Below are 27920 nucleotides of genomic sequence, written 5' to 3'. Positions count from 1 at the left end.
GCAACTGACACTGTACCCAAACTTATTACTGGAAGGCTAAGATTTCCCTGAGACAACAAGTAGACATTTATGTTCACTCGGGGTAGAGTTACTATCCAAGTTTCTCATATGGCAGACTCATTGGTCAACTTGCTGAAAACCATAATTACCTGAGTGTAAGCGAGTTTTTTGGTGTACGTGAACGTCCACTCCAAAGGTTCCAGTTACATACTAGCTTCCCAGAATAGCTAACTACAGGTCTGGATCCCAGGCTATATTTGTAACCCAAAAAACCATAATGTTCACATTGGAAAGCATCAATTATGAAGAAATGGGTACATACTGTTGTGAACCAGCTTTTTAATTAGTTGACTGTTTACACACAAAGCCTGTGATTAATAAAGCACAAACACTTATTTAGGCATGTATGGGTCCAGAAAATGTTTGTCTTTGCTTGGTATTGTATCAATCCTGCAGGGACTAGTGGTAGCTGAAAGGAGCACATTAGACAGTAATATCTTGAACATCTCCTTAAACTTTATTTTGCAGCATACTGGCCACCTTTCCCCTTAATACTGGGATAGTTGGGTTTCTACATACTGTCTCTCAAAGAGCCTTGTGATATTTCCACTATCCAGTCGCTTTGGACTTTGGGCCCCAATCCTGTTCTTCTTGGAATCCCTGAGAGTTCTGCCATTGATTTTCTGAGAATGGGCTCAGGCTTTTCACAGGAAGGACAACAGTCTGTGACCTTTTTGAAGCCCCAACCCTAGAATGGCTTATCCATTCATTTAATATTAAGCACCCCTCCAATAAACATATGGTTTATTCGTTTTGAAGCCAAAACTAGTAAGAAATCAGATTTTACATTTCTACACTATACTCTCAAAAGGCATTAGGATAAAAGCAGACTTACAACATTTATACACATCCAGGCTCTATTGGCAGTCTCTTCTCCCCCATTTCGCAAGCTTGGAAACTTGCAATTGCCTTTTTTGTTACAACAGAACACAAGATCTCAGCCAAAGGCAAAGCTTTTTTAAACCAGATCCAAAGAGTTGCATTGTTTCACTATATATATATGTATGTCTACAGCAAGCAAGATTTGATAGTGACCTGCCAAACAATGTTATGTGTGTTCACGTCCTAGTGTAGTGTAGTGGGGACAAACAAGCTACCTAGTTTTAAGATGGAACTCAAATTTATAAATGGGTTTACATGAAAGGGTTGCCTGCAATAACAGGGAGTGGACATGATAACTAAGGAGATCCCTTCCTGTCCTGTGCTTACTTTTTGGTTTCTTGGATGTGCAAAGGGTTAAATAGTTTGAAAAGGTGGCTGTATGAATGAGATTCTGCCTTATTTCAGATTAGACATCCTTGTCGTTGTTGTAGGACTCTGGTTGTGGGGAAAATAGTGGGATTATGACTTTTTCTCCCCTTTTCCTGGTCACTTTTTTTTTTTTTTTTTTTAATAAAAGGAGAATTTGTTCTTACCTTTCACCTCATTTTTAATGAAACTTCTTATGGCTACAGCATCACCTTTAAAAAAATGAAACTCTGTAGACTCCAGGAGCAAGGTAACAAATTCATTCTTTCCTTATAGTAGAGCATTTGCAGAGCAGTATCACTAACAAACCCCTCCAAAGTCCTGTGGGAATCAGAGTCCAGTTCCTGGGTTGGTCTCTTGATCTCCAGTTCAGCAAGGGTTGCGGGGGGAGGGTTTCCAGATGCAGCATGCCTAGTTGGGGAGCGTCCTTTCTAGCTAATTATGCAACAGTGTTTATGGACTTTTGAAGGAAACCACAGCTCATTGCCTTGATGGGAAAGATAGTGGATACAATGAGAGGACAGGGTAAACAGGGGGAGGGAGAAATGGGGATTTCCTCAGGGATCTAACAGTCGTAGAGGACCCCCAGCGGGTAATACTCTAGTGGTAATACCTACCTTGTCTCCCCTTGTTTTCTCCATCAGAACAGGAACAGGGAAAAGCCAAAAAATGAGTCCATTTTGTTTGAAATGTTTCTAACTGTAAAGTGTCAGGTGGCTCCAGCTTAGAGTAAAACAAAGGACAATAACTTGCATTTTTCTGCTCACACTAGTCCTGTCATTCTCGGAATGCCATCTGGAAGTATCTAACCTCTCTCATAGAGAGTGTTTATTCGTACTTAGACCAACCCTCTGTGATTATATTCAGAACAGTAGGTTAGAATGCCTGATGGCAGGGTATATGTGTAACATTTCCCTGCACTTTTTATAGTCTTCAACAATAAATAAAGCTTATTTCAATCACCTTTATTATCTTGCTCAAAATAATAATAAAAAAAACATACTGCTATACAGTATACATTGTCTAACAGAGCTTTCTTAATCTACTGTGTGCATGTACAAAGTCTGAAGTAACCTTACTGAAAAAAATGCTATTTTTAGTCTCCTGATGGGTAGACAGAACTTCATCAGATGTAATGCTTTCCAAGGAAAGCAAATCAATGTTCAGACTAGTCATCAACTATTAACAAAAGCATACAAATTAACGATTTAATTAACAAAAAAGACAGGTCAAAGTTACTTTAACTCCAGATGCCATATGACTACAATAGATTATTCTGAACATAGACAATAATTATGACCACAATTGCATCCAAAAGCTGGGCTAAAATAAAAAGTTTCAGATATGATCTTTTGGATACTCATTTTTTCTTGGTATATAGTTTATCTTCGTAGTTGACTGGGATTATGCCACTACATTCTTCTGTCTTTGGTACTGGATGCTTTAAAAAAGTTGGTCTAATTACATCAACATCACGTCCTAAATGGTCCAACATCGTTGAAACAATCGTGGATGGGCCATCAAAGTCTACCAAAAAATATCTATAATGGAAAACACACACAAACTCAATAAAATAATATATGTGCACTGTAAAAGCTTTTATTCATACTATCATTCTGTTGAAATTGTAAAATCAAGCTCCCAATCATCTACAACGTATACCCTTATATTTTAGTTTTTTAACTGTTTTTAAAACAAAGCCCAGGAACATTATGGATTTAAAACACAGGTAAGTCCATTTATACTGAGCTACGCAACTGAAAACAATATAAGTGAGCATCTTTCCTATTCATAGGGCACCATTTCTTGTCTGTGCACTCATACTGGAATTAGGAATCTGCCTCTACTTACTCCATACATTTACACACTTAGTATTTTTCACACCATTTAGAAGTCACATATTTATTTCAGTTAAACAAAATGTATACTTTCCCTCCTTGAATTCAATGCGTTTTTCCTCAGGGATCCTTGCCATATGGAGAATGGACTCACAAACAGATCAGTGTCAAACATCTAAAGTTTATATATTGTATGGGCAATCCTTCGTCCATCCCAATACTACTTTATAACTGAGTGGATGCTTAAAATAGCAGCGGGGGGGGAGGGGGGCGGGAGGAAGGAAGAGAGCTGGAGCTAGCCCAAACGAGCATGGATTCATTAGTGACATGTTTGAACTTCTGAGAACTGAAGATGTATGTTGAAATTGTGCACAGGAAGCCCTAACTTGCACAACTGGTACTCATTCAGCAGCTCTGCATACTGTAATGTAGGTTTTGCTCGCCCTGGCAGAACTGCAGAGGTCTTATTTTCACACATGTACAATATGTCTGATATTTTCAGCATCAGGCAAGCATTTCTTGTCAGCCATCTATTTATCTGTGACAGATGTACAGGAGCTTACCTATTTCAAGGAGAATCCCACTCTCCATTTCTATTTCAGATCCCCTATGTCACTTCTGCAGTCACTCATTAGGTCAAGTAACTCACGTGTTGGATCTTGTTCCATCAGTTGATTTTTAATTTGGAAGGAATCTTTAAAAACTCCAGTTGGATAGAGCAAGTGGTAAGGTCTATTGCTCTTCACAAACATATGCTAGTTCCACTTTGGAGAAGAGACTCAACTGGATATTGTGTTTGTGTGTTCGAAAATAAATCCTCATACAATTCGCATATCCTCAAATGTCCCAAATTTGTTCAGAGCACGAGGCCCACGGCTCTCGCATATTTTGAGTGATCTTACTGCAGCCATCATACTCATTTCAAAAGTTAAAAATAGATGGCAATTTGGCATCGTAAATAAAATTGTAGTTACGGGGACTTTTAATCTATCAGCTTGTTTTTTTGGTAAGGCTTTAACTACAGTACAGTACAGTATAAAGGAAGTCTCAGTTGTCTCTCAGAATTCCTATTAAAGATTAGACAATTACAGCAAATAGCCAGTTTCCAACTGCAGCATTCAAAAAGATACAGTAGACAGCACAATAATTCCCACTTAGATTTCTGTTTTTGAACTTCTGTACAGCTGCATACAATGCATCACAGCACACTCATAAAAGTGTTGAGCTATGCAACAAGTGCCAGGCACCCAAGATGAGAAACTGGGCGTACATATACATCAGAGTGCAGAGAATGTGTCAACAACAAAAAGTTCATCATGTTTTCCAAATTATGATACATGAGGAAAACAAACTCCTCCAGTCTAAATACCTGCAATATGAAGTCCCATTAGCATTAACAGGTATTAGACACACACAGAGAACAAAATTCCCCCACTACAGAGGAGCAGCACAAAGCCTCTGGGTCTGCCTACACAGCAGCTGGGAGTGAGCCTCCCAGCCCAGGTGGACAGAGACATGTTAGCTCTGCTCAAGCTACTGCGCTAAAATAGCGGTTTGGAGGTTGCAGTGCAGGTAAGTGGCTTAGGGTAGCCACCTGAGCTTGGACCTTGGGGGTCAGGCAGCCTTGGACGAGTGGCTGCGTGTTGCATCATCCACACTGCTATGGCTAGGCAAGCTAGCTCGAGCAGAGCTAACATAAGTCTGTCTACATGAGCTGGGATGCTCACTCCTCGCTGCAGTGTAGACATATCCTATATGCCACTTATGGGTAAAGGAGAGACATAAGTGGTGCAAAGGTCTTACACTGGCCTGCTGCACAGAGGTGAATGCTACACACAAGGAGAAAACAATAAAGGAGGATTTCCTTAACCGAGCATTCCCAGCCCCTAAATGAATGTGCAGCAATGGACACTAATAACCTTTTGTAGCAGAAGTTCTGCAGTTTGGAAAACCAAATTAAAATATTGAATTTCCCTCTGTTAGGCTTGGATGGCAAAATATCCCATGATACTAATAAAGAGACCAGTCCTGTAGTCTGTACTGAAGCAACTAGTCCCCTCGGGGCAGATCCTCAACAGATGTAAACTATCATTGCTGCATTGAAGTCGGGTGGAACTATGACAATTTACACCTCAGGAATTCAATAGGACTAGTTATGTGAAGAAACTCCTCTCATGAATGCTATAATGAGGCCTAACTGCAAAGTCTCAGGGACTTCAATGGGAAACAGGATTGGGCCCAATACATTTGGAAAACCTGAAATGCCTTAATACTTTCTTATCTCCAGTAAGTAAGAAAGAGAATTCACATACTTTACACTTTATTAAAAAAAAAACAAATGGATAAAGCCTAACAATAGTGGAATAAATTACAAATCTAACATTTCCCAAAGGCTGTGCATGGCCAAGGAAGGAAAATCCTATTTTCAGTTAAAATATTGCAATCCTTGCATAGTTACAACCAAAAAGGAAAGGAAATTCCAAGCAAATTCTAATAGATTGTACTACATCAAAGTCTGCATGCTCTTTACCAACATTGATTCATGAACCGCCCCCCTTTTCCATACTATTTTGGCTTTCCTGTTACAGAATTTCATTCCATTTCTAAATGCAAGTTGTGTGCTGCTTTTTACTGTGCTCCTAAAACTGCAATAGCTTTTCTCCCAAAGGCAGGTTTACTACTTTGTGGTTTCTCACACACAAGCAGACAGTGGAAATTTCCACTGACGCACTGTTGATAAATGAAGGAGAAGTGGGGGATGGAAAGGATGAGCTACTCCAGCACATCTGTGTGTCTTTTTCACAGAGTAGATATTTTATCTGAAGATACAAAAGCAGCAGTTGGGAGAATGCAATTTATAAACCATACTAACCATCCTTCCTTCAGCGGCAGTGTAATAAAGCAGTAATTGCTCTGATCTATAAACGGGGGGAGGGGGGAGGAGAAAATAAGTCTTTTTGCCTTTTGTTTCCATTAATTTAATTGTGCTTAAACAAAAAATGAAACAAAACAAAAACCCTGCTGTGATTCATAAGCTGATCTGGAACCCTGCCCATAAAGACAAATGTATTTAGTCAGTGATATGTATCTAGATATAGATATAGGTATTTAAACTTACAGTTCAATAGCGCACACAGCAGGCTAACATTTTTCTTAGTTTAAAGCAGTCAGCTGTGAACAGACACACAAATATTGCAGCTACTATTTGTCAGGTGACCAAAATAAAACCCCAGCAAAGCTGAGAAGAGGATAGAAAGGAATATAGGAGATAAACAGTCTCTTTTTGCAAGCACAGCTGGAAAACGGAGTTTCAACTCTCTAGGAGTTAGCAAAGTCATCGGGGAGAAATACAGGAAAATTCCACTCTGATTCAGTGTGAGACTACAGTTATTTTTGTAACCCTGTTCTACGGTAAATTGAAGGGTAATTTAAATACAGGACAGCACAACCTTTATCTGCTGAAATATCAGTGCTAACAAAGGAAGGGGGGCTCCCTTTGCATCTTAAAATAGCCAAATTTCATTTCTTATATATCCAGGCCAAGAATTATTTTAACCTTTAGCCCCCAAATTACCCACATCTCTGTTTTCAAATGGGTACTTTGACTTAGAAGACACATGAGAAGCTCCTTGATCAAAGCTTGCTTTTAAATCCCCTTGGGACACGGCTCTCAGCCTACATGTACAGTGCAGTGTGACTGAGAGCCGAGAGGAAGGCAAGAATTGAAAGAGGTTGAGTGGTCGGCAATCTGGTTAGCTACCCAAAGAAGTTTCCCCCTACTGCAAAGGGGAGAATGTTAGAAATGATTAGCCCTCATGCTTCAGAACTCCTCTTTTCTTTAGGAGCTTTAAATCTAGGGACTTGTCTACACTGGCACTTTACAGCGCTGCAACTTTCTTGCTCAGGGGTGTGAAAAAACACACCCCTGAGCACAGCAAGTTTCAGCACTGTGAAATGCCAGTGTAGACAAGCCCCAGTGCACCAGTGCTGGGAGCCGTGCTCCCAGTACTAGTAACTACTCCTCTCATGGAGGTGGGTTTTTTACAGCGCTGGGAGAGTACGTTTCCGTAATGGAGAGGTTGAGGGGGTCAGAGAGAGTGAAGGCTCTAATCTACAGATAAGATGGGAGTATCCAGCAGGATTCAGGTTGGAGGACAAGACAGGTGACGTTATAATGAGAGTTGTTAGATGTTTCTGCCAAAACTAACCTAATAGTTAATTTTGACATTTGAAATACCATTGTTAGACATTAGCATTAGCACCCCATTGAGGCCTGAGGTCACATTATAGGTTTGTTTTTTGTCACTCCGGATTTTAAACATTGTAAAGGCTCCCAAAGAATTCTGATGGACACTCACTATTTTTACTCTTATAAATCAGAAGAAATAAAATTACATCCAGATGGTATGGGTTTGTGAATAAGGATCAACCCCTCTTGCTCAAGTGGAAATACTGTTCTGCAACAAGCTGCCTGCTTAAAAATAAGTTGTAAAAGAACAACACCTAGCCTCAAAATACGTAGTACTAAGAAGCAGGAAAGCCTGAACAACACACTACCTGGCACTTGCACAATAATGCTTCTAATATCCAAGCCACATTACAAATATTAAAATTGTTAGAACACCCCTCTGAGGAACTATCTCCATTTTACACACTGAGAAACTGAGGTATAGAAACATGAAAGGAGCAAATTCTATCCCCCACAGAGGTGACAGAGCCACCCACTGCTGTGTGTATCCTGCAATCCTTCCTCCACAGAGGAGGGGATGCTAGGGGGTAGAAAGGCTAGTCAAACTACTCCAGGAGGCTGGAGTAACAGCTACAGAGCAGATCCACTATAAGGAGCTCCCCAAAGCTCAGGTGAGCTGTTGAAGCTGAAATCCTTTTCCTAGAAGGCAGCTCATATGATAGTCCCAGTATCACACAGTGAATCAACAGCAGAACAAGAAATACAGCCTAAGTTTCCTGATTTCTAGTCCTGGGTTCTATCAGGTGTTCTATTCCATTTCTTGTACCCTACCCATAACTGTGGTATCTGAGCACCAATATAGCAAGAAAAGCAAGATCTGAATTTGCTGTGTCAGAAAACAAATAGGCTGATGAGACACGTAGGAATAAACATCAAAACAAAAAACAGATTGAGTGGCATGTGGGTAAATAAATGAGGGCTGCTGCCTTTTCAAAATTAAACCTGAAAAGGAGGAAAACAACAACAAGGTGAAAAAAGCTGGCAAATAGCACATGGTATTTATTATGAATAACCAAAATTATGCATAGTTTGCTGTGGAACTCACAAATAAATGAAATGAATTTTACAGAGTGTGTGTGGACAGAGCTAAGGAAGTTACTGACAGGGGAGGCTCCAGGCACCAGTGCACCAAGAGCGAGCCTGGGGCGGCCTGCCGGTCGCCCTGAGGGCAGCAGTCAGGCTGCCTCCAGCTGCATGCCTGCGGGAGGTCCGCTGGTCCTGTGGTTTCGGAAAAAATTCAGTAGCGGATACGTTACCAGCGGACCTCCCGCAGGTGCACCGCCAAAAGCCGCCTGACTGCCATGCTTGGGGTGGCAAAATACATAGAGCGGCAAAATACAAATACAATGGTTACTGAATTCCAAATAGATTACAGAAAAAACAAACAGATAAGGTGGGTGAAGCAATATCTTTTATTGGACCCAATCTTTCTGTTACACAGAGATAAACTGAATTTAAAATGTTCAGTGCTGTTTCACAAAAAAACATCTCTAGTAACAAATCTGACCTTCTCTAGGGCACAGAGAGATACAGGGTCAGAGGCAGCATTCTATAATTTTGGATTCCTGGCTCCTATACCTGTGCTCAGATCAACACCACTAGCTCTCTCTAGATTATTAGATCATTCATTACTGAAGTAGCAAGTGAACCTCATTTCAAAGTTCTCCTTTGCAGACTATATTGTGACAGATCCCCCCAAATGAACTAAAAATGTAGCAAAACATCATCCTGCCTTACCCAGTGCCTTCAGCTGTAGATGTCATGAACTTAAGAGCCCTCCTGCTTTAGGCTATATAAAGTACCCCCCATGCTAAAGAAAACCCACAAAGTGTTCCACCATATCCAGCAAGATCCACAAGTTGCATTGCAGAGATCCAACATTTTTAAAACACTTCCACTCAAGTGCTGGCAAAATTCGTAACCCACATATGGTACTATAACTTCATTAGACGCTCTAATTTGAGCACTTTATTTAAAAAAGTTACTTTGAGAGCACCAAGGTGTATAACATTTTATGCAGTACCTATAAAGTCTCAAGCCTAACATCATTTGGATTCAAACACTAATTTGCTCCTTATTAAAACAGTTATGTTAATTTATTGCACAAGCTAGCAAACACCAACACGCATGTTCAGAACAGTATAATTTTGCATTAAATAAAAATTGAATTAGTGTATTAGTGTAAATATAGCTCATGTAAAAATCAGATGCACATAAAAGCCAGATAAGACAATATACAGAGAGTGAGGACTATTGTTCAGAGGAGCAGACAAAGTCCCCTGGGTTATATTCTTCCAGCATTTCTTCTGATGCACTGTGACCTTAGACAAGTCACTTAGTCTCTTTGTGCCTCAGTTTATCCATCTACAAGATGAAATTATTACTTACCAACTGCTCCAAGGTGTTGTGGGGTGTTATACAGTATATTTGACCCAAGGTTCTAAAAATGTTTTGCAAATGTTAATATTTGCAAAGTGTTATTACTAGTCCTAAACTGAGCTAGCATAAACAATACCACAGGTTTTAATATTAAATATCCTCCAGTTTTACATTAAAACACCAATACAGCAATAATTGTCGAATTTTTTTCCTAAATTTACCCCAACACACACACACACAAATTTATAGTTTTTGTATTGTTTAAGGCATACTAAGAGCTCACATGCTTCTAACAGCTCAGAGCTGATGTTTATCCTTCGGGCATGCAAATTTTGATTTCTTTTTTAAAAAGCCATAATTTGCCTAACTCCCACACACACACCAAACATTAGGGGGGAAAATATACAGTACCAGAAATTCCAGGTATTAAAGGTGAAATTTTGGTCCTACTGAAGTCAATGCAGAAGTCCCATGGTCTTCAGTGAAGCCAAGATTCCACTTTATGTATTATTTTGGCCCCTCGATGACATATCTATATCATATAGGTCAGATACTGTAAGTGATTAGCAAGTTATATGCTTAAAAACAAAAAGGAATACAGCAAACTTCAGCTATTCCTAAATTTAAGAAAGGGTATTTAGGAAAGGTAAGCAATATTTCACCCACCACAATTGGCTACAAAAGAGCTGTTTTTCTGTTCAGGGCACATTTTATACACCTAGCTCTCAAAAGATACACTAATATGAATTGCTAGCCATCTTCTCACCATTACTTAAATTTAAAGGCTCAGGTATACACTGAAACATGAATATATACACCGTCCAAGTCCCTGGGAAAACTATTACTGCTACGTTTGCACACGAGTTGTTTGTCAAGGACATAGCAGACTGCACAGAGGTAAATTTAAGAGGAAGAGACAGCCCTGAACTTGTCCCAGTTAAAGTGCTGCCCCCACTGTCAACATACACATTCTTCTTCACAGTAAATACAGTTTGCTTACTAAGATCGAGGGAACTTTACACTTTGGCTGAGATCTTCAAAGCTGCCTAGGGGATTTAGATACCCAACTTCCATTAATTTTAATGGCAATTGTGGGTCTAAAAATCTCTTACTAGCTTTGAAAAATCAAAACATTAAAATAAGTACAGATCAGTTGGCTGTAAAATTCCCATTACCTGACAATTCTCCTGGGCAGGACTGGATTTATTATGAAACAAATCATGTGGTAGCAAGGGATCCCCAACAACGGGGGGCCCTCAAAATGCAAAACAAATATCTGACAACCTGCCCTTGAGTCCCACCCGACGGCGCAGCAGGGCTCAGGCAGGCACGCTACCTGCATAGCATGGTCAGTGGCCCCACACCACTCCCAGAAGTAGCCGGCGCGCCCCTGCGCACCCCTCGCGAGAGGGTGGGGAGAGCAGGCAGCAGCACATGGAGACCCTCCCCCAAACGGGTGCGCAGAGACATGCCAGCAGCAGAACTAAGGCAGCTCCCTGTCTACTCTGCCTCCCTCCCTTCGCGCCGCTTTGCTCCTGGAAGCGACCAGCATGTCCCTGCAGCCCGGGGCGGGGGCCATCTCCATGCGCTGCCCCCAACCCAAGTGCCGACTTCACAGCTCCCATTGGCCGGGGATGGCACCTGCAGGCAATGACGCAGAGAGACCCTTGGTCCCCTGTCCTCCCCTGCCTAGGAACCGCTGCCGGGGGCGGGGGGGAGGAGTGTTGCTGGTCGCTTTGGGAGCCGCACCGCCCGAGGTAAGCGCCAACCCCATGCCCCAGCCTAGAACCTCCACCCCGCATCCTAATTGCCTTCCAGAGCCCACACCCCTCACCCCCTCCCACACTCCAACCTCCTGTCCCAGCCCAGAGCCTGCACCCAAACTTCCTCCCAGATCCCACACCCCTCACCTCACATCCCAACCTCCTGCCCCAGCCCAGAACCTGCACCCAGCACCCAAACTTCCTCCCAGAGCCCACACCCTGCACCTCTCCTGCACCCCTGCCCCAATCAAGGTACCTCACTTTATTTTCATTTACTTCCCATTACTTATAAAATAAGAGGATGATGAAGAAGAAAAGAATGAAAAATGGGAGGGAGATCAGAGAGAATGTTCTTTTTCTTGGCTGTGTCCCTAGAGGTGGCCCCAAAAATGAAGCTGCGCACAGGGCTCCACTAACTTTAAATCCACCACTGCCCGGGGTATTCCTAAAATATTCGTTTTCCCCTCATATAGCAACAGCATTCTCTGAAGAGTGGCATGGTAGCACTACAGATCCACACAACAAAAAACTGTCCCTACAACTGACCTCTGAATAAACATTTTCCTGTATGACTCGTCTCCGTTTAGCAAAGGCATTACATTAACCTGGCTAAGTACTGTGGCGGCTTGCTATGTATATTATACTGTATGATTTTGTGCCATGTTTCTCAGTCAAACCCAGCTTTATTATATATTGCACATGAAGATTCTACCTGTATTTTAAAATGCAATTAACTAGATGGAAAAAATCTTCAGTAAAAAGGAGGGCTCCAACTATGGTCTGTGGACCACAGAGCACTTTTTGGTGGGATTGTTAAGAGCTGGCAGGGTCACCCTATGCTGGTTCTCTACCTTATTTCCAACTGAGAAAAACAAAATGGGTAGAAGCGGGAGCTTAAACAAAGTGCAAAAGCAGACAGCATAATTACTGTTTTATCCTTCTAAAAAAAAAAATAATAATCACACTAAAGACAATCGAAAACCCATTATATAATTTCCTAATGTTACTTTTTCATGTAAACAATCCCCGTAGCTGGCACAGGGACACTATGCCTCTGTAAGTGGAAGGCAGGTGGTTTATGTGATGGTCACTGAGAGGAGACTGTCTCCCACGGACAATCTCTGTTAAAATGTGGCCTACGCTATGAATGTTTTACTGTAGAAGTTCTCACACTGTTTACCAGCCAGGAGGCCAAAGGCTAGTGGATTCAGCATACATCCCAAGCCCACAAGCATCTGGAAACAAAGGGAAGCAAATCAGTTGGACAGTTAGCTGTACTGAGAGTCACATAAAACCGCCACAGCACCATCTCTTCTTATTAGACATAATACTACCTACACCACTCACAGCGGCCTTTTTAATTTCCTTTATAAACAGCTTTGGCAGAATGGGAGATGGTGCTGTGACACTTAAAACCAAGTTAATGAGAATGAAGAGTTAGGCAATTTTTGAATGCTGTTTATTACAGGGATGATTAATTTAAGATTTTTTAAGAAAAGCCAGGCTGCTGGATGCAGATTTAGCTCACTGTAATATTTTGATAAACTACTGTGCTTTTCACAGTGTGTACCATTTTAAATAAAACAAAATACCCTTACAAGTGTTGTAGGGAGGGAACAAAGTGATTTTAAAAGGTGAATAAAGAACTGGCTTGTATTTACTATTCCTAGAATTTGCTTAATTACCTGAGTGACCTAAGGTCTTAAACACAGAAAATATCCGATGGCACATCAATAATCCACCACAAATGAGTACTGCAGCACAGCTCTATCTGATACATAAGAGCAATCACAGCACACGGGGACCTCCAGGGACACACTTCCAATTATTATAGCCACAGCTTGAATAGCACTGCCTGTTATTAAGGTTGCCTAACACTTCCCACTGTACAGACCCTGTTTTAACTTGCTCACAACCTTGCAAAACTTAAACCGTTTGGGTTGAAATTTTACATGCTGGGTGTCTGCCTCAAGTTGAGGGTTGTTTTTATTTATTTTATTTCAGCAAAAACAGTTCAGGCACTTCTAACAAGACCAAGAAAAAAATATGTTGTTTTGTCCATGTTTAAAAATTATTGAAACCTCCCTCTGAACAGCTCTAGCCTCCCATGCTTTGGAGCAGGGACTTGAATTTGGCAGGGATGTGCCTTTTGCCATGAAAATCCACCCAAATGTGGCCAAGTTATAAGTCTGAAAAACTGTAGTTTGCACTGGCTCAGTAGAGGCTTCTTAGATTACAACAGTTAAAATCTCTGATGATTCCATCCTCACTGAGCATGCTTGAGCCTCTCACAGCTCCTGTATGTCACCGGACTGCACATGCACCAGCCCCACTGAGCATGCTGCAGTTCAGGACCACATGGGCGAAGAGCTGGGTACTTGAATTGAGAGTAGGAGCCTGTCTCTCCCTGTGTGCTCAATATCCGCACTACTGGCATCCAAGCAACACGGAGGAGTAAACGGTCTGACTCTAATGCAGAGGAGACAAAAGCCAGACAGGGAAGAGGGAAAGGAGTAGATTAGGACAAGAAGACTGAGACTAGAGGATGGGCAAGACAGGGAGAAACCGAGACTGGGAATAGCTGGGCAAGGAGACTGGGACTTGGAGCTGAGGGAAGAGAGGCTGGGATTGGGAGCTGGTGACACAAGTGAGAAGGATGAGCAGGTTTGCTCGTGGCAGGGGGAGGGAGACAGAGTTGGTTAGACAAGGAGACTGGGGCTAGGAACTGGGGCGGGGGGCAACATGAGCAAAGGAGAGAGGGAAGACAGATCTAGCAAACAGCTTGGGTGAGGAGGCATAACTGAGCAAGGAGACTGGGACAAGCAACCAGGAAGGGGCCAGACTAGGGTAAGGAGCAAAACGCACTATGGAACTTAATAGTGTACGGTAGCAAGGCCCATGTGGACAGCTAGAATGTGGCACGTTAGTGCACCACAAGTTCACATCCTGGCCTGCAGCACACTATCTCATCATGTAGATAACTTCTATGGTTGCTGTGCATCCTTAATTTGTCCCTCCTTGTGCTTATATGCCTATGCATTATGATAGTCTTTAATTACATGATCACATATTTTCCCACAGGACCCCTGCCTCATTCAGTGCACAGAATGGACCTGCTCAAGGGATGAATCTGGGTTGTGCAATAAAGGAGGCTTCTGTTTATTAGGACCCCTGACTCGTTTGTTGCATAAGTTGAAAGATGTGTAATGAATGAGGCAGAGGACTGGAGGAAGAGAACGGGGAAATCTCATGCTTAAGACAACTGAACAGTGCCCCGGAGAGTTGGATTCTATCCCTACCTCTGCCACAGAATTCCTGTGTTATGCTGGGCTTGTCACCTGAACCAAACTTTTTCACAGATGGTCCCTAATTGTGTGTTCCTCATTTTCTGGAAGCCTGACTTGACCCTGGGGCCTGACCTGCAGAAGTGCTGAGCACTCACAGCTGCAACAGAGGTCAATGGGAGCTGTGCTTGAATATATAATCCAAATACACTGACAAGTCAGGTCCTAGGCATCTCAAATTAGACACCCAAAACTAGTAGATGTTTTGACCTTAATCTATCCGTGCTTCAGTTCCCCATTTGTAAAATGGAGATAATACCACCCACAACATCCTGTTAGATGAGTGAAGATAAATGAATATTTGTGAAACATTCAAATACTACAGTGTTGAATGCCATAGGAAAACCCACATGGAAATTAGTAATTCTGCATTCAGAGAAAGGTTTGAACAGTGTGCAGTAAATAAGGTCTGCAGCCATGTATTGAACAATGGGATAAAACTTGCACACTGAATGAGCAACTATTCACTGTTTTACTGTCCATCCTGTGCACTGAATGAGGCAGGAGACAAATTAAGGTTGTGCAGGCAAACTTAATTCTGTCATTTCCTTACTTCTGAGTGCTTGACTTTGCAATTTTAATGTTCTTTTAACGTAGCTGTTTGTGTGCAATTGTATATAGCACCAGAAACATGCATGGCAAGTGACAGAAAATGCAGCCCCAGAGCTGAAGAGGCCACAATTTATTTGTTAGATCCTGTGAACAGTTACTTTCATGTTTAGACAATGAGACTAAACACTGGACTAATGGCTTGCAGGATTAAGCAATGCACCAGTGCATGGTAATTACAAACACCACGAAGGAAGGTGATGGTCACACAGTGCTGTTGCTTTGGTTAGCAATATGCATGTCATGGAGGTTTCAAGGTTTTGTTTGAGTGGGAGAGAGGGGGAATTGTTTGTTAGTTTTGTTTCTCCCTCTCAAACTGGCAGAGATCACCTCGCTGACTTTACACAGGAGAATAAAAAGGTCTTCTCAAGTGGGACTGAATTTGTGAGTCAACCGTGAGGAGAGAAGTTGAGAAAGGCTATGCAGCTTAAACATACATCTTTCAAAGGGTACATGATTTTCCCTTTGCATGTACCCAACCTATCCAAAGATTAGTTTGCATATTGGCTGGTCATCAAATTTCACATATTTATGATAAAAATATTAAGAAAAATGTATCTAATTGTTATTTTGAGTATTGTATGCAGCCACTATGTAATACTCGTTGCCTAGCAACATTTCTCAATCCTTGCAGAGAGGCAGCATATCAGAGGTAGTCTCAAAGAGTTTAACAGCAGCAAAACACATGGTTAAGCAATCAAAAGGATAAAATCTTCATTACATTCTCACTGCATCCAGGAAGAGGGTTTATATTCAATATAATAATGCAGTATATCACATAAACCCATTCTGCAAAAATTATCTGCAAAATAATAAAGTCATTATTATACTTCCCTCAAATTATGCAGACAGATAGTCCTCTTTAATTAAAAACAGCATCATGGAAACAAGTATGTCTTACAGGGCACATACAGCACCCAACAGTTCAGACATGTTGGAATTGAAAAAAAAAAAATCACTACTGCCAATTAGTATTGACATTTCATGTAAGGTCAATAGATCCTGTTGTTGTTGCTGAAGTCCTATGACTGGCTTCTGGAAAAAAAAATATGCATCCAGGAGGAAGCAGTGTCTTTATTGTGGAAGGTATCTCTCAGGGTGTGTCTACACAGCAGTCAGATGTCTGCAGCTGTCCCATGCCAGTTGACTTGGGTTCACGGGGCTCGAACTAAGGACATGTTTAACAGCAGTGTAGACGCTGCAGCACGAGCTCCGGGACCCTCCCACCTACCATGGTTCTAGAGTCTGGGCTCCAGCATGAGCCCAGACATCTACATTGCATTTAAACAGCCCGAGCCCCACAAGTCCAAATCAGCTGGCACGGGTCAGCAGAGGGTTTTTAACTGCAATGTAGACACACGATCAGAATACAGCTTGTTTAGACACTTGAAACAAGACTATTTGCAGCACTATGGTTTATGGTCTTACAGTAAAAACTAACTTGCCCAAGATAAAAATACTTAGAACTCAGAGTAATTTACAAGTTATATGCCAGTAGTCATAGGATACTTACTTGGGTTACCCATCTCCTACACATTTAATCTGATACCCACAGAAAAGACCAAACCAACCACCGTAAATGTTTACATTTTAAGAGATCAAAGGGATTTTAAGGGATCTTATATAGACCATACCCTCCTCTTCTGTGATCTTGATTATGCTTGGAGATTTTATATGGCAGTGATCTTTCTCCCAGGTTTTCCAAGTTCCTCACAACTGCTCCTCTCTCCATCAAAGCCTCTATTGTGCGCTTCAGTGCAGAAGCCATCTCAGGCTTTAAAAAAAAAAAAAAAGAAAAAAGAAAAGAAAAGAAAAGGAAAAAAATATTCAGATAGGGTTCTAAGTTAATTAGAATCAATTAATATAGTTGCCTGGTTAAACTGGTAGAGGCGGCAAATTAGCAACACAACAAGCCAATGAGGAAACATGAACTGACAACTTGCTTACATATAAAAACAGAAATTTTGAAACCGCAGCCCTGGCTCTGCTACCACTGAGTTCAATGATGCAAAATCAGGCTCTATCGATGGGGAAAAAGCCGAAACAGCCGATGGGCCTGATTTACCTCTGCCCTGAACCTTATATAGCCATTTATACCAGTCCACTCTGATTTGGAATCATTTTGCGTGGTATTTGTACTTGTATAAATAAATATATGAGGTTCAGGGGAATAGTGAATCAGCCCCAGTGGTTTTAAGGCTCTAATCAGATTTCCATGGACCATTAACACAATAAATAAATCAGTGCATTAACAACAATTTCTCAGTCCAATAGACTGGTATAATTTATGGTGGTGCTCAACATAATAACCAAATCAATTAAAAAGTACACAAAGGGAATCAGCCAAAGTTTGGCTGATTGCAGATACCGATTAGCAAGAGACTTATTTTACATGGTCATTTCAATTATGTATGTGTAAAAAGAACATGGAGCCTTGTTTGGATTCATGGTGAAATATTTCACTGACTTTATAAATGTTTGGCATTTGAGCAAAAGTTTGGCTTTCTTTATGAAATAAGGAATTGAAAAGGACAACGTATAAATGAATTCTGCTCCGAACAAGTGATTGTTCTCATCTGAGGAATGGACACACTGCCAAAGACTAAACTTTCCTTCTGAGTACATATCGAGGCTAGTTTATAGTTTTAGATCAGTCAGTTCAACACTCACCTTTCACCATTACTTTATTTCATCTTTATTTACAGAAGAGCTAAAATAAATGTTTCAGCTGTGCATCTTCAAGATTGTTGGAACTTGGTAAGGAGGATTATCAACATTCTGAGGGAACAACACATTCATCCTACTGTTTATGACACACTAAGTGATGCTGACAGGCAATCTCAAGAACCACAACCACGTTGTTAATACAAGTGTTTCTAGATGCTGATGTGAGAAGAAAGAGGAAGTACTTTGGGGTAACAAATCCCATACGGAGAAGGGAAAACGGAGACTGTAAGTAGTTCTAATGTCCAACAGAACTATAAAAAATATGCTGTACAGATACTTATAAGATAACATCTCGCAACAAAACATATTCCTATGCTCGCTTGATGTAATGGCAATAGCTGGAAATAAGAAAGTTATGAAATATAGTTAGCAAAGTTTTTTAATGGTTAGCATTTAAGTAAACATATCACCGTGAGTCTCAGCATTCCCTCTCAGCCTGAAGTGACCTTGTGTAATTCCTCACTTACCTTATCTGTAAAATGAGTGAATATTAGTTACCTCCCTCTAAAGGTAGGAATATGAAGCCTGGGTTAACAACAAGAAGGTAGCCAGAAACATTAACAGCAGCCACTGAAAGCGCTGTTACTAGAATTCATGGTCTCCTGGCTTGCAGCTCAGTGCACATTGCCCTAGGCCAGGGGTTCTCAAACTGGGGGTCAGGACCTCTCAAGGGGTCGCGAGGTTATTACATGGGAAGTTATGAGCTATCAGTCTCCACCCCAAAGCCCGCTTTGCCTCAAGCATTTATAATGGTGTTTAATATATAAAAAAGTGTTCTTAATTTATAAGGTGGGGGGAGTCACACTCAGAGGCTTGTTTTGTGAAAGGGGTCATCAGTACAAAAGTGTGAGAACCACTGTCCTAGGCTATAGGACATCTTATAGGAGAGAGTTTCCCCTCTCGTTTTACCAGACATGCAAATGCAGCATAGACACGCAACATATCTACAGAGCTTGCTTGGACTAGCGGTGCCAAAAGCCTGGGAACAGAACAAAGGAACTCTGGCTGGGTTAGAAGGACTCGTTTTCCAGAGAGAGAGAGAAGTTGCCAGGGAAGTGTTTGGCAAAAGCAGAATGACACATAGGTGCTGCAGCTAGGATTGCAGGGGTGCTCCAGCAGCCCCTGGCTTGAAGTGGCTTCCATTACATATAGGGTTTTATAGTTTGGTTCAATGGCTCTCAGCACCCCCACTATAAAAACTGTTCCAGCACCCCTGGAATGACACCCAGGACCTGCTGGAGTGTTTGAAGAAACTAGGCCTGCCTATGCTACTGTCGAGATGGTAAGCCTTTAGGTAAGAAGACATGCATGTAGACTGTTTTAAAATCCCTTTTTCAAAATGTTTTGTTCCTATTGTTAAAAAACAAATTACCCAACAGTAACCCTTCAAGATGTGGTGGTGAAGGTGGATCTCACAGTAGGTGCCCATGTGCCCCATGCATGCGAGCTCAGCATCATTTGTATAGCAGTGCGTGACAGTGCAGCAAACGCACTCTGTGCCTCCTTGTGCCCCCATACGAGGGCATAAAGAGCAGTGCAACCCTGACCCTCCCTTTGTTCCCTTACAACACAAAGCCTTTGTTAGCTGAGGACTCCAAAGTGGGAATGATGGGCAGATCACGGGATCCACACAGTTAGTGGGAAATCTATGGGCATAGCTGACAAGAGAGGAAGTGACTAACAGAGTCAAGAAGTACCCATGTTATATGGCATGTTCCACTTTATATAGTGCCACAATGGTAATCCCATCAGCATAAGCTCCCCCGCTTCAGCTATAACATCTGCTTCCCCCCCCCCCAAAATTTAACAGGGACAACATTAAGGGTGTCTATAGCAGCATGACATGTGAGCCAGCTATGCTGCCAGTGCTAAGGAAGGAGAGGGGCACTCACTGAAGGATATCAGCCCTGTGGGTATGACTGGGGCTGAGGGATAATGTCTTGTGGCTCAGTGACCTAAGCAGGAGCTGTAGGGACCACTTACCAAGTTCATTCACATCCATCCATGCCTCACTGTGGTATATTTGCAATTGAAAGAGCTGCACCAACTTACCTGAATACAACCTGGTCTACACTAGAAAATAAGGTTTGTTAAACTATGCTGGTCACATAAGCCACACCCAGGAGTGACGTAGTTAGCCAGTGTAAGTCCCCATGTAGATTGTACTAAGTTCCTCCATTGACCTAACTACCGTCTTTCAGGGAGGTGGATTAACTCCACCAACCAGGAGAATCCCTCCCATAGGCATAGGCAGTGTCTACACTGAAACGCTACAGTGGAGCAGTTGTGCTGCTGTAGCATTACCAGTGTAAACATATCCTTAGACTCTTTTCTGTGGGATTTTATTTGAAAGGGAAAGGGGTTACAGAGGACAATTGTTTAATGTTTTGTGAATATTGGATCAGTTTATTGTAAAAGTAAATAAAAAGTGTTTGACAGGTCATTATAGGAGTTTACATATAAAAGTAAAGCTACGTACTTCAATATAATTTTACATGACGTGAGTTTCTTAGATCTGTTAAAACTAGTTCTATTTTGCAAACAAGACAATATATTACAAGAATAACTTTTAAATTGTAAGTATGTAAAAACTGATACACTACAAGTACAATTTCTCAGATGAATAACAAATATATCCTATGTTAGCTATTAGAAAAGGAAGAGTTCAAGATATTAAAGCAAGTTATTGAGGCTGGAGAGATTACAGGTTATTATAGAGGTAAATCCTTATTCCTGTATGACAAATGGTTAATCCAATCACTGTCGTTTTACAATCAGTCACCTACACTTCAGCCAAGCAAATTAATATCATGCAGCTTTTTTTTTTTTTTTAAATGGAGAAGAGAGTCTTTAAAGCTTCTCAAAATACATACTTAAAATGGTCATCAAGTGCATTATTTGACACAACTGCCTTATTTAAACTGTGGAAATATATGCCACAAGGTGGTCTTTGTAACCTTTATGGAAAAGTCTGTCTAGCATTGGGATTCCTGGAGAAGTGCATACACAGAGAGCGCTATCACCTGATAACAGAGATGGGCAAAAGTCTGCAGGAAATGTCAATATTTCAAAATTTTGTTTCAGTCTGATCTGGACCTCGTGGCATAGTTGTCCAAGTAGCTACGGACCTACCGGATAGGTCTAGGTATCTGCACTGAACTGGGTATAATTGCCTGAAATGGCCATTTCAGCAATTATGCCATTTCTTAGCAAGTTTGACTTTCCAAACTTCATTGTATAACACTGTGCACTCACCATATTTAACTTATTGGTGCTAGGAAATCCAGTATTCTGAACTTCAAAGTAGCTATGGTGCACTTACTAACATTTGTATAGCACCTATTACTGTGGTGTTTAACACCCCAAACCTACTATCAGCCCCCTACTATCCAGATGTCAACTGACATGAACAGTGCTCCAAGCTGAAGCCACTAAGACTCTGCACAGGTGTAATGGTCTGCCTGTGCAGATCATTTTGCAGGATTAGGTCTGAAGTGAGGTTTTGTCCAGGGGGATTTTTCTACTTTACTGCATTAATGGTCTGAGTGTAGTATTCTTGGTAGGTTAATTCTGTAAGTATTTTATTAATTAAGAACAAAACCCCATTAGATAGCAGTTTTTTGTTTGGGAATCATAGAAATATCTCATATGTATTACTTTTCATCTGCAGATTTCAAAGGGCTTCATCCACCTTTTACAGCTGGGGAAACAGAGACAAAGTAGTAAGTTGACATGTGCAAGGTCACAGTGGGAGAACTGGGAATGGAACCCTGCTCTCCTGACTCACAATACAGTACACTGATCACCTACCGTCTCCTCTCTGTTAAAAGACTTTTACAGTAGAGTTAAACAATAAGTGAGTCCTACATTGTGTATGAGTCATTCAAGTAAGGGGTTTTTTTTTTGTTTTTTTTTTAACAATCTACATGACATGCATTGCAGATTTTGAGCCAAATACAAGCCACTTGAGGGTTGAATTTGGCACATTGTGATGAGTTAGCTCCACTGATGAATCAAGCCAGATATTTCTGTACTATTACATTGGCAAATGAGCCTATTGTTTCTAAAATATTGGACTTCCCCACCAAAACCATGATCTCTAGAAGAAATCTGGAGCTAGAATAGAGCCCCTCGCATAATTCCAGGGACTAGGTAAAAGTAAAAACAAAAACAAGTTCTGCATCCTCAGGGAGCCTATTCAAACTTCCATCATTGGAGTAAGGTTCATAACAGCAGTGAAAGATCAAGCCTAGAAAAGCTCTGCTACTCCATGGCCTTCCGTAACAAACACCTTCATGTCCATAAGGTCAGAAGGGCCACTGCCACAGAAGGAGACAGAGCTGCCTCCACTAGTGGAAAGTTTCCATATGCAAGGAGAATTCCCCATCACCTCTCTCTAGCCATTTTACATTACTAATATAGCATTAAGTGGCCTTAGTAGACCAGAGAATCTGGCCCAAACTCTGTATGAGTTCTTATATGACCCCTATCGCTGTAGTATCTGAACATTCAAGTTCATCTGAATCAGGATGCCTTTTAAAACAATTATAAAAGCAACCCTGCATAGATACTTTATGTAGTACCTACTCTTATAATCTTTACTCATACTATTCTCACCAGAGCCAATGGGGACTTCTTACAGGAATGAAGAATGCAATCCGAAGTTTGTGATGGCAGAAATTTTACAGATTTGCACTCAAAAACAAAACAATATAAAACTCTAGAGCCTACAAGTCCACTCAGACCTACTTCTTCTTCAGCCAATCACTAAGACAAGTTCATTTACGGGAGATAATACTGCCTGCTTCTTGTTTACAATGTCACCTGAAAGTGAGAATAGGCATTTGCATGGCACTTTTATAGCCAGCATTGCAAGATCTTTACGTGCCAGACATGCTAAACATTAGTATGCCCTTTCATGCTTCAGCCACCATTCCAGAGGACATGCTTCCACGCTGATGATGCTCGTTAAAAAATAATGTGTTAATTAAATATGTGTCGAAACTCCTTATGGGAGAATTGTATGTCTCCTACTCTGTGTTTTATCCACATTTCATGTTATAGCAGTCTCAGATGATGACCCAGCACATGTTGTTGGTTTCAAGAACACTTTCACTGCAGATCTGACAAAACACAAAGAAGGTACCAATGTGAGATTTCTAAAGATAGCTACATCACTCGACCCAAGTTTTAAGAATCTGAAGTGCCTTCCAAAATCTGAGAGGGCCGAGGTGTAAAGCACGCTCTCAGAAGTCTTAAAAGAGCAACACTCTAATGAAGAAACTACAGAACCCGAACCACCAAAAAAGAAAATCAACCTTCTGCCAGTGGCATATGACTGACGCAGATGATGCTTTGGATAGTTATCAAGCAGAACCCATCACAGCATGTCCTCTCGAATGGTGATTGAAGCATAAAGGGACATACGAATCTGTAGTGCATCTAGCACATAAATACCTTGCGACACCAGCTACAATAGTGCCAAGCAAAAACGCCTATTCTCACTTTCCGGTGATATTGTAAACAAGAAGCGGGCAGCATTATCTACCACAAATGTAAACTAACTTGTTTATCTGAGCAATCTCAAGAAATAGGACTGAGTGGATATGTAGGCTCTAAAATTTTAGACTGTTTTGTTTTTGAGTGCAGTTGTTTTGCTCGTAATTCCACATTTGTAAGTTGCATTTTCATGATAGAGATTGCACTACTGTACTTGTATTAGGTTAAACAGTATGTTTCAATTCTTTTGGCTTTTACAGTGCAAATACTTGTAATAAAAATAAAGTGAGCACTGTACACTTTGTATTCTGTGTTGTAACTGAAATCAATATATTTGAAAACGTAGAAAACATCTAAACTATTTAAATAAATGGTATCCTATTGTTTAACTGTGTGATTAACAGTATTCACCCATGAAAGCTCATGATCCAAAACGTCTGTTAGTCTATAAGGTGCCACAGGATTCTCTGCTGCTTTTACAGATTCAGACTAACATGGCTACCCCTCTGATAGTGTGATTAACAGTGTGATTAATCACAATTAAATTTTTTTTAACTGCTTGACAGACCTAAAAATAATCATTTAAATTTGAGGTTGTTCAGGAGAATTGGTTTGCCCCGAATCCTCATGCCAACCCTGTGCATAACAGTGTGATCATGGTAAACATGAGTTGATTACATTTGGAAGGGTGGAGACAGGGGCATTAAAGACATCACAGGTGCATGCAACTATGCAAGATATTATGGACGCATCTGTGGAGAGAATAGTAAAAGACATGGTCCTTCTGCCCATGTAATAATTCTGCAGATAGAGGTCTCTAGAGTTGTCAGTTGGCACTATTCACAAATACTGAAGCCACAAAGTTTATTTAAAGGCTTCACTACACCCATGTACCCAGAAATTATAAATAGTCTGAGATTTCACTTATAACCACAGTCAAATACTAGTCCAGAAGCACATCACCCACATTGACCTTGCTTTCCCTTTCTCTTCACCAACCTCTCAGCAGTCTCCTCTTAGAGGATCTTTGTATATGGAACAAATGTCATCTGAGTGAGCTGAAAGCCATTCCACGCACAGCCTTCTTTGGGTCATCAGCTAGGGCTCTAAAAAGGGAGAGGGCTAGGGAGTTGAGTCCTCTTAGGTCAATATTTACTCCATGTAGGAGAGCCACACAATTGTAGTTATATCTAGCAAGTTGCAGAGCACTCCTCCAAGAACATGATCATTTGGGAGGATATTTAATATTCCGAACATGAAAGAAGTCCACAGAACAGTCTTTTATCAATCATGTAAAATTAGAACAAGGACAAGCAAACATAAAAAGAAGTGAGAGGAAGGGACAGATGGGTCGGGGACATGGGGCAGGCATGTTTCTTATGCTAGTTATAGAACCACCCAGTAATCAAAAATGTGAGAGAGGACACTGAACATGAACCTGCTAGTCATTTTCAGTGCTTAATAATCCTGAAGCACAGAAACTGGCAGTAAAAGTTATTTAGTTCCAAAAAGATCCAATGTGCTCTGGCTCTGCAATAAGCTGGACCTAAATTCTGGGGCAAAGGCCCATGGTTTCTAACCACTCTGGCAACATATACTGCGGCCGTCTGGAAATTCTGCAGCAACTTCAAATAAAGTCTTTGCAAGACTGGTGTTTCATAAAAACTGATCATGTAAATTTTGCATGCATGTTAAGACTAGAAACTTATTTCTAATAGAAATTTGGATACTCAAGCTTTTTTTTCTTCATTACCTACAATACAATAACTTGTGTTATTTTTATATTAAATTCAATATATGTTATGCTGGTCCTAAGTTTTCAGTGTACTGAATTTTTTATACTGACATTAACCTGCAGCAGGATGAGTCAATTCAACAGGAACAATGTTATAACAACACAAGAGCTTTTAACTCACTGTGCAGTCCTAGAGAGTTATGGGGGAGGAAGCATGCCATCATCCATTCAGCTAACTCTTCCCAGGTAGGAAAGATCAACCCTGCAGCTGGTATCAGAGCAGAGTGGGAGGAACTATACTCCATTTAGGCAACTAAAAGGTAAAGATGGGAGCACAGGGAATAACAGGGGGCAGGGAAGTGATAGGAAAGAAAAAGCACAGGTGGCCAAGAGAGGCCCCCTCAAGCCCCCACCCCTTCCCAAGAGTCCCAAGAGGATGGAGAGAAAATATGCACAGAATACTTAGGGCAAATCAACTTAAGTTATGTCGATGTACAGCCACCACAGTAATTAAATTGGTTTGGCATGTCCACACTAGCTCCCTCTGTCTGTGGTGCACGTCCTCACCAGGAGCACTTGCACTAATTTAACTGTCACCAGAGGCTCACAGCCAGAACAGTCAATGCAGTGTCTACATTAACATTGCGTTGCCCTAACTACATCGACCTAAGCACTAAGGCTCTTGCAGAGGTGGAGCAACAGTGTAGTGGGTGACTTACATAGGTGGGAGCAACATTGTATCATAGACACCTACAGAGTTAGAGGGACATAAGCTGCCTTACATCGATGTAGATCAGGCCTTCGTTTTAGGGTGAGGATTGTATCTGAGTTTCTTTCAGCTAATGATGCAATTAATACAAGACATTTAAATTCAATGGGCATTCCTGATTAAATTATAAACAAAAGTTTCCACCATAAATAGCATTACAGTTCTCAAGTCATTAAAAATGATGTTGGTGGTGGGAAACCACATTTTCTTTAAGTTGTGAAATACTGGCCAAAAGTTCTTGTGAGTTTACACTTCCAAGGAGGTTTAGATGAGTGGTGTCAAATAATGCAAAAATTAGAAGCAAGTTGCAAGAGAATGTAGCAGGGTGCTCATGCAGAAGCACCTAATTAGCCCCTGCCCAGTCAGCTCCAATCAAGGGACGCAGTTTGGGGCTGATGGAAAATGCCTGATGCTGGCCTGAGGATTGGCAACACCTGCTGGCCTGACAAGCCAAGGGCTATAAAGACTGGGAAGGAGAGAGAAGGAAGGAAGGTCAGAGCAAGGGAGAAGTCAGGTGTGAAGGGAGCTAGCTGAAAGTTGACTCTGCCTGTAAGGGTGGTAACCAAACCTGTAAAGCTTGTCTATAGATGGACACTGGTGGTGGGCCAATGATAAGTAAGTAAAGATACAGTGTTGCGCAACCCTGAAGCCTCTCTGAGACTTATTGGGGAGGGTAAGCAGGCTGCAGGAAGAGGGGTTGGTCTTTTCCAATTCCAGTATAAATTTGCTTGACTTATGACAAATCCACAGTACCCTTCCTGTTTTGGAGCTAGGCTATAGGTCAAACAACACTCTCCTGAAACCTTCACTTTGATAGAAAAGTTACTTTAAAGTCTATCAGTATTAAGATTAAAAATTGTATATTTGTAAACAATTTTTTATATAGGACAGCATTCTCATATAGGCTATTTCTTGAGGTGCCTTCCTGCTCCACCTCAGATTTCAATGTCCATATCCATTCTCTCCATGTCACCCTCCCATGCACTAAGCCATAATTATTTCACTATGCTGCTCGCTTCTCCGTTCCCCCCTCCTCATGCTCTCTCTCAGCTACTTTAAATTATTTTCTCATCCCCCACCCTCTCTTCCCTATTCACCTACCCATTCAGACACTGATTTGAGTGACCTAAGTAGGCTTGGCAGAATTTGATTTTTTATAATTGACATTATACCAATTTTAAGCATTTTTTTAATTTAAATTCTCTACAGTTATGGGAAATTACGAGCAGGAGACGTCAGTTATTTAATGACGAGCATTGAGATTAAAGCTATTGCTTTGTAACTGTTAAAAACAAGTTGTCAACACCATATATCAAAAACATGCAAAGTAAATGCTAAGAACATAATGGTCATACTGGGTCAGACCAAAGGCCCATCTAGCCCAGTATCCTGTCTACCAACAGTGGCCAATGCCAGGTTCAGTCCTTCTGGGGCACCTAACAGGTAATGATCAAGTGATCTCTCTCCTGCCATCCATCTCCACCCTCTGACAAACAGAGGCTAGGGACACCATTCCTTACCCCATCCTGGCTAATAGACATTCATGGAGGTTAAGTCCATTAATTTATCCAGTTCTCTTTTAAATGTTATAGTCCTAGCTTTCACAACCTTCTCAGGTAAGGAGTTCCACAACTTGACTGTGTGCTGCGTGGAGAACTTCCTTTTATTTGTTTTAAACCTGCTGCCTATTAATTTCATTT

The 27920-nt window shown here is 41.1% G+C and overlaps 1 protein-coding gene across 3 annotated transcripts in view; it reads right to left on the bottom strand.

Annotated features, from left to right (window-relative positions):
* Positions 1-2258: 2258 nt before the first annotated feature.
* MRPS6 (mitochondrial ribosomal protein S6) overlaps positions 2259-27920 on the bottom strand; it is a 62515-nt gene continuing 36853 nt past the window's right edge. For 2 of the 3 annotated variants that reach the window (XM_075073636.1, XM_032765755.2), the window contains exons 2-3: positions 17125-17264; positions 2259-2849 (exon numbers count right to left, since the gene is read on the bottom strand). In XM_075073636.1, coding sequence (XP_074929737.1) covers positions 2669-2849; positions 17125-17264 — 321 coding nt within the window. In that variant the 3' untranslated portion in view covers positions 2259-2668. Of the gene's footprint in view, positions 2850-17124; positions 17265-23251; positions 23285-27920 lie in introns of those variants that run through there. The other variant, XM_075073638.1, reaches the window with a different exon arrangement.

The sequence above is a fragment of the Chelonoidis abingdonii genome, chromosome 1 (assembly GCF_003597395.2).
Source record: "Chelonoidis abingdonii isolate Lonesome George chromosome 1, CheloAbing_2.0, whole genome shotgun sequence".
In the NCBI taxonomy this organism is placed as follows: Eukaryota; Metazoa; Chordata; order Testudines; family Testudinidae; genus Chelonoidis; species Chelonoidis abingdonii.
This window is presented reverse-complemented; position numbering and strand designations above follow the sequence as displayed.